General features: G+C 37.5%; 1 protein-coding gene across 1 annotated transcript in view; it reads left to right on the top strand.

The window, feature by feature from the left end:
• Positions 1 to 13,917: 13,917 nt before the first annotated feature.
• The window catches only part of vito (nucleolar protein viriato), a 42,129-nt gene continuing 41,430 nt past the window's right edge, over positions 13,918 to 14,616 (top strand). The window contains exons 1-2 of the mRNA XM_067150028.2: positions 13,918 to 14,090; positions 14,201 to 14,306. Of these exons, the coding sequence (XP_067006129.1) occupies positions 13,993 to 14,090; positions 14,201 to 14,306 (204 nt within the window). The 5' untranslated portion in view covers positions 13,918 to 13,992. The remainder of the gene's footprint in view (positions 14,091 to 14,200; positions 14,307 to 14,616) is intronic.

The following is a 14,616-nucleotide window of genomic DNA, read 5'->3' as shown; positions in this document are numbered from 1 at the left end:
TCATTTAAAGGCCATGCCCCCTTGCTTGTGTGACAACAGGAAACATGGCGGACTTTCGTTCTATTAGCTTCACCCAGGCAGCGCTTCCGCCTCTCTATGTTATTCTAGCTCGTTGAGCGATATTAATCTCTCCCAGTTCGTTAAGGTTCATTTAAGTCCACGGATCCACACTGCATATAACCAGAACGCCTATCTTTGCTTGAAATGTTCTCATAACACCAAAACACTTAACGTAGCACGAGTAGTACACAAGTAATTGGAGTTCGCTCAAAACATAATAAGATTTCACAGACACATCCTACACGAAGAAGACAGGTCATATATTACTCAAAACATAGTATTAATTCTCTCTTAAACTTAATTCACGGGCTTCAATTTCAGAGGAAGGCATGACTTCTTGAGTGATAGCGGTATTCCACAAAATTCTTGGAAAAGAACACAGAGAGAAGGAAAAGAAAAAGAGAAAATAAGATAAATAAGGAAACATAAGCATCTTCAAGTAATAAGTCAGTGCAACAAATACTACATTAATCGTTAAGTGACATTACCACACTAATCGCTTTATCATCAGCTACCTTACCATTCGGTCATAAATATCGCAGTAGACGACATGACATGAATGGGCTAGAGAAAGCACAATCAATTATAATGCCTAGAGTAAGCATAAAGAAGGAAAAAATACATTAATTCTAATTAAATTTTCAACAATACATCCGTGAAATCACAACCCAGTAATCAATTATTGAAATACATTGCTTAAAAATTCCATATCACTTGTTGGTCAAAAATAATTAGTCCACTTATACAGATTCAGCTTCCATATCACACTACGGATAATCTCATTCCAAGGCAGAAATGAAATGACTAGTAACAGTAATAACTTCCAGAGACTCAAACCTGCTTTAGTACAAGAAAATAACCTAGAGTAGAAGATATAAATATTCAGGACAAAGGAGACATAGCTAGCTACAGTTGGAGATATTTGCAATTAATCAGATGGAGGGTATGCGTTAAGGTGTGTCATCAACAACCGAACTATCAGCAATTACCAGGCACCAGTATAATATCAGACAGGCGAATAACAATTTATATCAATACCTTCATTAATACCCTAAGAGTACCGGGACAGAAAATGACCAGAAGAAACACAGGAGACAAAACAAATCTGAAATCACGCCATTCCCACAAATTTCACAGAATCATTCACCTAATGCAACCATAAAAATCATTCAATTAATAGAAAGGAAAGGAAATGCACCTCAATTCAGTGACCAAGAGGAAAAATAAGTAGCAGACACCTGACACGATTCACTACCGGTTATTCCAAAAGGAATCTCGGCCCAAAAGAAAAAAAACACCGGTCTAATAATAAGTGAAGTCCACAGACCCACACTGTAGCTTCGCAGCAAACAGGTACCCTACCATATACATAGGAACAGGGTAGATAATTTATAAATGGTAGCTAACGAGTCAGATGGACGAACAATGCTCAATGCAACCGTGAAAAATGGGGAACACCTCTACAAGGCCCCATATTAATGACTCCAGTACCGACCGAGAAGAGGAGAATAATCCCATACTTATTCTTCCACATCACGGAACGGTAATTTATTATGGCAACAATACTAACCGAGATGAGGCTCCCTTGATAAAATACCATTTACAGGCAGGTTAATCGAAATGAACATTAAGGTACTAGAAATTAAATAAGATGACCTCTGAAGAACAGGTTATGGCAGAGAACATAAGAAGTTGAACCAAGACCAAGCCTATGGACGAAATGAGTAAATAGATCATTCCCTAAAAGAGGTGCAGATACATTAGATGAGTTTTCGCCAAATCCAATTCGGCACCAAGAAAACATATAAAAGGCAATGTACAACCTCCTCTAGGTGTCCACACCACAACTACCCGAAACCCAAATTACAACAACAACAATCCAACACCACACTGATGACCACCAGTACAGATGCGTCAGCCTCGAAGGGTAAAGGGCATACATAATCCTCGACAACATCCCAACAAATCACAGAGTGCCCACCCAATATAATCATCACAATAATCACCATAATGGCTCAGAGGAACGCAGTCACCTCATGTCGAAACCATAATGCCACCCCAACATAATCCCCAAAAATCAATCCCACAATACCAAAATACACACCCATCAACAAGGATCAGGTTATGGCAGAGAACATAAGAAGTTGAACCAAGACCAAGACTATGGACGAAATGAGTATATGACCGTTCCTCTGAAGCCATTATGGTGGTTATTGTGATGATTATATTGGGTGGGCACTCTGTGATTTGTTGGGATGTTGTCGAGGATTATGTATGTCCTTTACCCTTCGACATTCCATTAAGGCGGAAAGAAGCTACGCTCCTCAGGTCATGAATACTTTCATCTTCTCAACCTTAACCACACATTAACGGTCAGAAGAGGCAAAACTCCTAGTACATTACATGAGCCTACAACTCCAAATTGAACAATACACTGGAAAAAAGTTGCCAATTTCGACCCAAAGACTTCAGCGAGTATGGATAACAGCGATGTACAAGCAGAATACTTGACCCCTTTTCAAACGCGAAGTCCACACCATTACTTAACTTGCATAGAGGACAGAAATTATTTACCAAAATCTAACAGGTATCCTAACATTATAATCAATATAGCAAACATAAAATGAGGTAAAACAACAGGTGAGTCATGAAGAGAACACAATGTAAAACTCAGGATCAAATGGCCCCTACGGGGAAAACATCAAGTTCATCTAAATTGAAAGGCCCATCGCCCCGGAATCAAGAAATCAAGATACTGTAAGAACACAAGGTTCATGCACATAGCAAGCAGTTACTCTTCCCTACCTCCGGGCGACAGTACTCCACAACAATTTACCTGACTCGGATTAAAGCAGAGTATGCCCTAATCTCAACACTTACAACCAAGAGTTTCCCATAGATAATACCATTCAAGGGTCACAGTTTCAGAGAAGTACATGATGCAAAATACCCAATAAGATCATCACTGCAAATAAGCACCCACACCGAACGGAAAAGTCTCATCTGATTTTCTAAGATACATCCATAATTTAAAATACTACGTTACTGAACCTAGACAGAGCCAGAAAATTAGGTATCGTATACATATTCCACCATCACATCATTTCATTACAACCAACAAGCACAAGATAGGTGAATAATATCACCAAGTTTTTTATTTAGACACTTACCACATCAATAATAATAGCACAGAAAAAATTAATCTCGGTAAGGTTCTCATACAGACATCCATCATGCACACCTCTCAATCATAATACCAGACTCACATTACCAAACCGAGAACCTCATCAGTTCTCAAAATCCAACCTTCTACCATAATGGCTCTCCAAATAAATTCATACCAATCCATAATTAATAATAATAATTAGATAAATTTCCATCAATTAATCACTGAAATGTTAATTCCACGGACATACACAAATGTAGGACTATATATAACAATACATTTGCACAACATTTTAACAGGATGAAACCATTCAACACAGCTTTCCTTATGCTTCGCTACTTGAAGAAGATCCACACCTCACCCGAGATGAGAACTATCTAAGATATAGTTACACTAATACACAGGTTTCCAATATTCATACCTACAAGACAAGTTCTGAACTTCCATCACCCAGTTCAATCAAACTATTAACAGGCTAATTACCACCAAACTTCCCGGTAAGATTTTTTTGAACTCAACACAATGATACACAACACATCAAGCCGCTTTCACTTGGGATAAATGCACTCTCCGAATTCTTTTAGCAATAGGATCGCTGACAAGCATAGATACAGGGCTTAAAACTGTAATATCGTACAAGGTCCCTGGAATCTGGGAGCTAATTTAGAAGTAAATTTATTTATAGCCTTATTGACGAGATAACATTTTACGAAGATTTGGTCTCCAACACTTAACTTAGTGGGTTTTCGGTCCTTGTCATAGTTTTTTCGTACCTTTTCATATGACACACCTAACCTTGCTTTGGCCTCATCCCACACCTTGCGCATATCACAAGGAGTAGCTACCTCAGGTAACAGTTCCTCAATTCGAATGAGGTTAGATAGAGGTGAAAATGGAACAAAACTGAACATGAACTCCATGTGCCTTACCATGAGACTCATGGGTAGCAGTACTGAAGGCATAGGACAAAAATGAAGACAGGCATTTCACTTGATGTTGTTCGAGTGGTGGTAGGCTATGAGTGCTGACTTAAAATTCCTATTCATGAAATTCGGTTACACTCAAATTATTGCTTATAGCCTTTGAAATTTCTCCTTTTTAGAACTCCTTCGCAGTTTGGAAATAACACCCTAAAAATTCCAATTGCATCCATGGAATATACGTTAGCCGACTCAGTTAACTCCACCAGAAAGCGAATGAATCTAATAATTTCATCAATAGAATCCACAGAGAAAACTCTTACATATTTAAAGATATCCTTAATTGAATTATGAGTTGAACATGACCTGATTAATAAATTGTCTAATACAGGACTGAGCCCGCAGCAATGAGATGACGGGTTACTAACAGTTTGAGAAGTAATAGGCTCATTAGCTTCACCTAGGTAATTACCTTCATTAATTCTAGTCTCATCACTCAATGACAATTGACCAACCATTTCGCACTTATCATAAGATAAAGTTCAATAGAAAAATTAATTTCTGATGTTAACAATGAAGTGCACTGAGTCATCAACTCAACATCAGGACCAACAGATATTAAATCCTGAATCCTGTTGATAAAGTGATTAGTTCTAGCTTTTAATCTCCTTATCTGATAATCTGATGGTTGAAATTCTTTAATCAGCTTCATGAAAACTAACAATTCATTTATAGAAAGACTTAAGGACTGCACTGACTCACCGAATTCGATACTCATGTCACCTGGTTTAACCGGAGAATCGAGGGAAACCAGCAGTAAGGCAACATCACCGTCCATAGAGCCGGTGGACTTCAATCCACGCACTTCAATCTCGTACAACAGCTGTCCGTTCCGCAACATTCTCGATAACATCACAGAGCGAGCACCCATGTCAATATGCAACAGAAAACACAGAAGTCACCACCAAATACAATCCTGCCTTTCTCTTCACAACTTTAAATTTCTAGTCCAGATCCCTCTTATTATTTCAGCCAATGTGATAATTGTGACTTGGCAAAAATAGCCTATAGACCCACAAGAAACATGAAGAGGATATACCGCTCCACAAAATTATCAGAACCTAGTTGTTCAGGCAACCACCGCTCTGCTACCAAACACACTCTCACAACACAAATAATATCAATAAGTAAGAGTGTTCAGCACGACCGGAGATTATTGCAAGCAATACAAGAATAATAATTAATAGAACACTTACCAAGAAATCCCAAGGAAAAGGTCGCCGCGAATTGTGGAAACAAGGGCTCAAGAGGCCGAGCGGAACAATTAAAACTTTTAATTAATAGTTGGCTGAAATAACAATTCCTCAGATTTGATTTTTTTTAAAGGAAACCTTAACTGAGGCTAAACTGATTAAAACAAAACTTCCAACCCTGTCTAACAATCTACAAATTAAAATATTTGAAATATCATTCGTCAATTGAAGATTATGTAAAGGTAAAAAAATATTAGCACCAATTTTACAATGCTTGAACGCTAGAATTAAGATACCAAACTGAAAATATTTTCTAATGCACTATCTCGGTTGTACTTGATATATGAAAATGGTATTTAATCGCAAACGTCATGCATCTCCAATTATCCGGGAGAAAAAACCAATTATCATGCAATTAATACCCACAAATAATTGAGGGACAAATAAATAAATATCGCAACTCCAAGAGACACATAAATCAACTAAATATCACAAGACCGCAGGAAAGAGTCCCGCACACATAAAAGTCATTTATACATCAGGCGAATGTCAAGTGTCATAATAATCAATCGACACTCACATGTCAAACTCAACAGAGTAACGCCCACCAACAGTTTGCAATCTGGTACATGACAACGAAACACGTGACCTCCACCACAATCAAGATGGCTACACGAAGGAACCGAGGAGTCCATTAGAAAAGCTTCCTCCTAATTATCTTACTTCCCCAAATGGTGGTTGAAAAATCTTCAAAATAATAAACATGTTTTTTAGAATAAATTAAACAGAATGAAATTAAACCACGTTATAGATCATTATACTCATACTATGTACGTAACCACTCTTTCTTAGGAGCTCCTCTAACATTGATTTGTTACTTTACGTCCATGAACCATTTAAACAAACACATCATGAAGCTAAAATTAAATACATCATTACAATTACATTGAAACCCCAAGGATAAAATTCAACATCACATGGATAGTATCACAACATGTTTCTCAAATATTTCTCAATACTGAATTTCCGAAACATTGAATCCGTAATTTTCACCCCCTTATAACACCAAAACAGTTTCTATTTTCCTCAAATATCACGCATTAGTAGATTCCGTTGACAAGGTTAGTCCAGTAGAGAAGCACATTCAAATATACTCACAAGGTCGGAGAATAACAAACTCTTAGAATAACAAACCGAGTCTTCGGGCGTAATCGCCCAGATGGACGATCATTCACCCAGGATCCAGTTCTAAAACCATCTTCACAGTCCTCGAATGTGTAGTTTTATTCCTTAATGTAGAACCAGATCGTTGCCAGCAATCTGCCTTCTTCAGACTAATAATCAGAAACAACTGCACTCCTCATTCATTGTCGTCTTACGTCAGTCGATCGCAGAGCCAGTTCAAATTCTCGTGGCTAGAGAGCAGCACATACTAGCGATAAGGGAGCCTAGTACCATGCCAGCCGCTAGAAGGCGTACAATTACCGAGCTGAGAATAAGGCAATGCCTACCACGATGTTCAAGTTCACTCAACAGGCGACAATTACATGAAGGCATAACTGAGACGCAAAACACTTTATGACTCGCGATTTATTTCTTTCAAGATCATTGGTACTAATACAGAACAGGCCTCTAATATATTCTCATCGATTTTCCGTAGCGGCAGCTTCTTGTTGTTGGTTTTGATTAACGAATCGAAGTTTCCTGTTATGACAATTTCTACTAGTGGGTGTTTCCGTGATGTGAGTATAAAGGTGTGTCAGTAAGAGAGACAAATACGCGTTGCTTCTGTGCAAGTGACGTCACGCGGGGAGCACTGCGAGAAACTGGCTCCACGGTTACATTGCTACAGTTGTATTTTAGTGTGATAAACATGTGTTATGTATTGAAATACGTGCCGTATATAATTTGAAGCTTTGTTATTCTTCTCATTAATCTGCTCGGATCACACTTTCGAAAATGGCGGGTTATGCAGTAGCAGGCTGTTTAAGCTACTGCAGGAAAACCAAAGGATCATACATACAATAATTTTCATCCCCGAATAATGAACACTTTGCCAGGCTGTGGGAAAACGCTTGTCGGCGCTATGATAAATTTAATGTAAAACTGTTTACGTCTTTATAATATATGATAAATTGTTATTGTCTTTATTCAATAGAGGCTGTGTTAAGTTTGTGCCCGTTCGCATCTCGTAGACCATTTACAAAATGGCGGCGTAGGAAGGTATGGCCCATGCGATCTATTGAAAGCAATGAACTTCTCATTAATACGGTATATAGAAGACTATGCACGTCACGGAACAGACCAAGTTGGAAGACACTACAGGACAGTAGAGGCTCAATTGGATTGTTTTATAAAAAATACAGCAGCGGAGTAATTGTTTTAAAAAACTACACACTCTAAAAAATTCAACGGCAGAGGAAGGACGCAAGAACAAGCAAAGCTTACATCTGAAGATTATCCTAAACCTTTGAAGAAGATATTGAATATTTTATAATTGACATTCAAATCAGACAAAATAATTCACCGGCGTATATTATAAAAGAGACGAGATATAAAAAAAATTACGGAGAGATATAACTAACTTGGATCCGGTGAGCAATCATTCTGCGATTGGCGAAGAAGGATTCACTATATTAGTGGACAGATAATTTCGTACGGGAAGAAAATCACCCCTGTTGTTATAAATTAATACACATATACGGAGAATTTATTTCCAATTAAAGAAACTTTCGTCGTTAAGAAGAAGCAATAAAACAATGGAATATATTATGACTGATGTCTCCGCAGAAGGAATTTTCTATATTGTCTGCAGATTTGGAATGATGACTGCTTGCTAAATCTACATGATGGACTGAACTGGAGATAGGCACCGGCAAACCAGATGACCAGCTGTGGAGGAATGGACCGGCAAACCAGATGACCAGCTGTGGAGGAATGGACCGGCAAACCAGATGTCCAGCCGAGGAGAGATGGACCGACAAACCAGATGACCAGCTGTGGAGGAATGGACCGGCAAACCAGATGGCCAGCTGTGGAGGGTAGGCAGCGGCCAATCTGATGACCAGCCGATGACCGGGAAGACGATGTCCAACATGAGATCCAGATCCTAACAGAGAGTCGAACCACAACCAAGGAATGGAGCGACAACCAGACCAAACATAACATCTAACGAGCTAAGTCTTTACATTTTCTAGTAGAGTAGTTTCTTACAATCTACACCCTCACTCTAACTTCGGCATGTGCTGATTAATTGGTGATAGTTATGAATTAATTAAGAACGTGTGTGAATCATAAAGTGAAGTGTGAGATATTTAAGGCTATAAGATAAGATGGCAGTGCAGAATTAGAGTTGTAATATATCATATACATGCTACCGCACTTGCATACATACAGTAGAAACTAGCATGTGTAAATGAAAGAAGTGTTACTTGTGAAGATCTAATAGCAATGAGTCTATACAACTAGTGAAACTTCGATTAATCTCGTATTAATTGTACAATGATTACGTCACGATTTTACCTGCGCAACAGAGATGAATATAGTTAAGTTACGTATTCCATTCTTTATAGAAAGAGGGCATTGAACTCCAATTGCTTTTAAAAGATGAGAGGTTATAAAAATGCGTTTATAATATGGCAATTCTAAAATGTTTGGCACATAGTTTTAAGAGTAATCGGCGATATGCGTACGGTAATAAGTGTGCCAGTGGTGTGATAATATATATTGGAATGGTATTAAAATATGGTTATTTCTCGGAGTATATTAAGGAATATTTGAAATGCAGATGTTTGTTTATGTGCTGCGGTATGAGAAAGAATTGCTATTTGCCGAGGAAACGTTGCGTTAGATTTGCATGAGGTGAGTTCTGTGTCACATGGAAGAGTATGTCAAATGAGTGCACATCGCGCACATGACACATTTTAAGGTAAGATCGACATCGTGTCAGTTTTTATCTGACATTGGTAAATGATATGTAGCGAATACGAGAGAATTCTTTAACATACGGTTTAACTAGGCTCATGACTAAGTACACATGTGATATTCTTTGGTGCGGTGACACATTTCAATATAATGCGTATTAATTTCATTCTGTACTGACCATATGAGTTGAGTAGCTTGTACACATGAGAGATATTGAGTAATATGAGATAGCTAAAGCACATTGAGCCGTTGGTTGAGGAGTGTGTGGATCGGAAATTACCTAAACAGTTAGATATATGTTTATTTTCTTTTTAATGCAGAGATCATTTGAGTTGAAGTGTTTAAATAACATAATGAATAGGAAAATGGTTAGTTAGGAACCATATGTCGTAGGCTCTAGGGAGGTATTGTCTTGGCGCGTGAGTTGTTATTTATGCGTATTCAAGATGAACGACCAAATAATCAGAGTTCATATTTATGAATAGAAATTTCGGAGAGTAGTTTTACGATTTCATACTCACGCAAGAGTTCAATTGGGAGACATATAAGCAAAGACATGATCAGGTTGATATTCGCAATCTGACTTTATCCCATTTAATTTCTATTACGCTTCAATTTAGCAAACCATCTGTTTATATTACAGTGAATTGACTTAAATGTGGTGAGAATAATTAATATAATTATCGTGACTGTATTCACATCAAATATTTATACGGAGACCGTGATTGCTCAGTGATCTGTCAAACATAATTAGGATAAATTAAAATCACTTCGGAACATGGTTACGAATATAGAAGTAAATAACCGATATGAATTTGAACATTGAATGAGAATGAGTGTAAATAATTAAAAAAATCATAATTATTTTACTTTTATTTGAGCCAGCGCTGACTCTTACCCATTATACATAAATGATATTAAGATTCACATTAACTTTCATTGACCATTATTTATTCCAATAAATTTTGTTATATTATTCTTTTAGGATGTGTCTGTGTTATGAATTCTTTTTGGTAACACCTAGTTTGTAAGTTACCTAGTAAGCTTACTAGATATAAGTAACTGATAAATTTGACGAAAGAAAGGGATTCTTTTTGAGGTTTTCGGCCATTGGTCCATACTCGAGCGGTTAGGTTTCCCCATGATACGTGTCTCAGCGGTTCGAGTCTCTTCCGAAACCACGTAAAAAACAAACACACATAAAATCTCAGATTTTATGAGCGATAGACAGAATACCCTGAGAAGAAACCGAGTTACCGGGAGGACATTGCACTGACCGCACGACAGCGGGTGCAAGTTAATACAAAATTTGTTATTATTTCAGGTGGACTTTGCTCGCACAATTTCGCCATGACGTGCTTTGAAATCCTTTTAAGACAACATCTTCTAAGTTATCGGAATAAAAACAGCCAGCTATTACAATCGGATGCATGAGTATATACCTCTAGGTGGAAATATATTAACTCCTAATAGTGTCAGAAGTGTTGGGAGGAAAAAAACAGAGAAATAGACAGAAGGATCTAGCTGAGCTGCTAAGATCTCCCGCTGCTGAGTGAAGAAACACAACAAATACATGTATGTTATATAACATTCCAATTTTTTCACCTGAAAGAACTAACGAGTTGGATTATTTTAGAAGAAAGACCCTGCTGTTGGAGAGAGAAAATAGTGACTTAATTAAAAATATGAACAGCTGTTGAAGAATGAATTGGAATTACTACAACAACTACAAAAGGCAAATGACTTTTCTGAGAGAATTATTTCAATGTTCGGACATACTTTTTCTCCAGGGCAGGTAAAAGTTTAATGAACCGTAAAAATAAAATCAAAAATAAAAGAGTTGGACTTCAGACGATAAATGAAATTAAATGGCGTATGGCTTTTATTGCCGGGAGCGTCAGAGGAAATGTTCGGCTTGTCAGGTTCAGGTCTTTTGATTCGATGCCCGTAGGAGACCTGCGCTTCGTGATGAGATTGAAATGATGATGAATACGACATACACAACCAGCCCCCGTGCCAACGAAATTAACCAATGATGGTTAAATTCCCGACCCTGCCGAGAATCGAACCCGGAACTCTGTGACCGAAGGCCAGCACGCTAACCATTTAGCCATGGAGCCGGACTTCAGACGATATATCAGCAGCTAAATCATTGCGATGTGTCAGTCCAAAGGTATACCGTTACCTAAGAGCCACCATTACCCGTTTCTGACTCCTTCAATATTGAGTTCATGGCAGCATGTATCAATGTAGAACAGGGTATCCTACGCGATTTGTTTTAATGGAGACCAAGGCCCGTGAATTTAGCCATCAAGGGCGTTTAACTGTTCTGGTATTTGATGAAATGTATATATCGAATGAAATTTGCATCGATAAGAAACTGCAACAGACTACGACCACACAAGACTTGTCAAATTGTCATAGTTAGAGGCTTAGTTGAAGTGTGGATGACTCCAGGGCGCATACATATGCTCGAAACTTTGGAAGTTATGGTATCAAAAGAAACACTTAATCAGGAAAGCTTGAAATACATTGCCTGCTATATCGCTCACAATTTTCGAAACAATATTTCTATTTTAGTGCAACTGTTCGGCAGCCATAAACAAACAAACAAACTGGTTCCAGTGTGTCTCAAGAGGAAATTTAATGAGTTCTAGTTACGAGTTACTGAAAGTTACAAATACACTGGAGAAAGAATGTAATGACCTTCACCGTAACTATCTTTGCGGGGATTCCTACATATTTTCAGAAACTAATAGAGAGAACCATGAAGCAATTACCGCCAACTGTGAAAATTCCTTGAGAAGTGATTTTAACTTTAGCGCACACAAGATCTTGTATTCGCTTAAAACTGTTAAACAGGAAGAAAAATAGATAATATACTCTGAGAGAAACGTCCAAAAATGTCAAACATTATAAACTGCTAGAGCTATAATGTTTATGTGTAAGGCATTAATTACATGATTGTAAGAGTAAAATACTTAAAATATGAATGCATAATAGTAAACTGACTGTATTGACATATTGGTGGTCTCTCAATTGCAAACGAATACATTTTGAACGACGCGCTTTCTTCACAGAGCGAGAAATGGTACAAAATGCAGTAGAGACCATACGCGACACTCAGCGAGATATCGAGGGACAGCTATTAGAGCTTTATCTAGCGGGTAGACCTGAGAACTACTAATTCTGTCATAAGAGCACGTGTATTTGTGTGTGAAGTTTTTGGTGTTATTTATGCGTTTTCATGGAGTTGACATAATTAAATGGTAGCGTATGTTATTCCTTGATATCTCCTCTCAACATGAGGGGAAATGTATACGCTGTGTTTGACTGTAGTAACTATGAAGTAGAGAAGAATGCGCGGTCTTTCTTCCGTTCACCTCGTGACAAAAAAATGTAAGTAATATTGTGTTTGCATATATATTCTTCCATTGACGAAGAGATTTTTATACTACTTCATAATCTTCTGACCTGCTCGACCCATATTTGAACTTGCATAAAATATAATACGCATATTTTATTCTATAGTGCAGCAGTTAACCTTCAATACCGATGTGTTGTTGTAGGTGTGATCTGTGGGTTTTGAAATGACACAGACGTGATTTGGATAAGGTGTACAAGAAAGAAGGGACGTTACGCTTATATAAGAATTATAAGATCTGTTCAGATCATTTCCAGGCCAGCGACTTTAGAAATCCTTGACTATACAGCCCAGGGTACGATACATTTTTACTCTAATTGTACGTAAATATTCCTCAAAGCATCACTATCGACAACATTTTCATACCTTTCCTTCTTTTATCCCTCTTCTCAGATTAAAGCCGGGATTTTATATATTTTCTTTCTGTTAGTAGGCTTCATGTTAAGAGGAAAATTGTCCATCTTTTAAATGTTAATTCATTGCATCATGTGTGTAAGGAATGTGTCGATATTTTTATTGACAAGAGTCTTAACGTGATGATACAATGTTTTTTAAATGAGAAAAAGACACATCTAACCGTAAAAGTTCAGGGAGGAATGCTTAAGCAAAAAAAGTAATGCATAAATGAAAGATCAAACCATTTCACAGCAGTCCATATCACATCTTGTTTATATGTCTAATTTCAGTCTTTAAATAATAACCTTTTAAATAGTTCTTCATTCATTTATCCAGAATTGCTTTAGCAAGTTCGAAGTTAATATCACAATAATATTTTCTTTCTAGACGTAATTTATTTATCCATTTTCGTACATGCATTTCCATTGATATTTGAATTTCGCACGACTTGTCAGGTCAAGTCACTAGGAGCGCCCCTGTCGAATTGTCTCCCATTTTAATAAGGCTAAATCCGTAAGAGTTGCGTATTGTCTCTACTGTATTTGATGTTACCGCCTTCCTTGCTTTGCTACCAGGGTGTCGTCACTGCGGTAGACTGGATGCGCAGTGACACACCATTATATTTGCATCATGGGCGTTTCCTTAATGTTATTTTTAGAACTGGTTAGAAGTATGTGCCCATTACCTTTCAAGTAATAGTTGTAGAAGAAGAAGAAGAATGTTGTTTATAGGTTCATCCGTACATGTTGGTCTCTTATATGATCCTTGTGTTGGTACATGTGTTCATTTTGTGACATAACCTAGAGGATTTGACAAGTCGTAACATTAACACCGTTTTCTTGTAATAAAATGGAGATCGTTTCTGCAGAGCATCGAGCGGGTAGTCGATCCAGACAGAAAAAAGCTAGAAAAAAGTTCGCCATTGTGTTTGATCCTCAGGCTAGGAGGTTGTTATATAAATTGTATTTTAGATTTAGGTTTGTTTTCTTGTCCTCCTGAAAAGTTTTCTCTGTCGATATATAATTGGTATATACAGTAGTTACAACTACATTTTCAGAGAATTCCTAAGTGGCTTTCATAAGAGGAAACTGCAACGGAAGAAGAAGGCTCACGAGGAACTGAAACAGCAACTGAAAGATGAAAGAAAGAGACTTAAACAAGAAGTAAGTGATTGTGTTGTTTTCTGGCATGATTTCTTTGTTGTTTGTTTTAGCGGGAAGAATAGCAAAAATACCCAACATTTTTCAATTTTTTTTTTTCGAGCCACACTGATCCAAATTGAATGAAAGAAGTTGTGTTTGCGGAATATGTTACTGAAGTAACCGATGTACCCGTGCCTCGCTACGGAAATCTACATTGTATACAGAATTCTAGTTTAGGTAGTGTACACCTTGTGAGCAAGACTGTTAAATTGCATAGCTCTAAACGTTACTCTAGATACGCGACGGGGAAATCACCAAACGTCATTTCTTG

The sequence above is a fragment of the Anabrus simplex genome, chromosome 6 (assembly GCF_040414725.1).
Source record: "Anabrus simplex isolate iqAnaSimp1 chromosome 6, ASM4041472v1, whole genome shotgun sequence".
NCBI classification, from domain to species: domain Eukaryota; kingdom Metazoa; phylum Arthropoda; class Insecta; order Orthoptera; family Tettigoniidae; genus Anabrus; species Anabrus simplex.
Note: the sequence above shows the minus strand (reverse complement) of the source record. Positions and strands in the feature narration are given on the sequence as shown.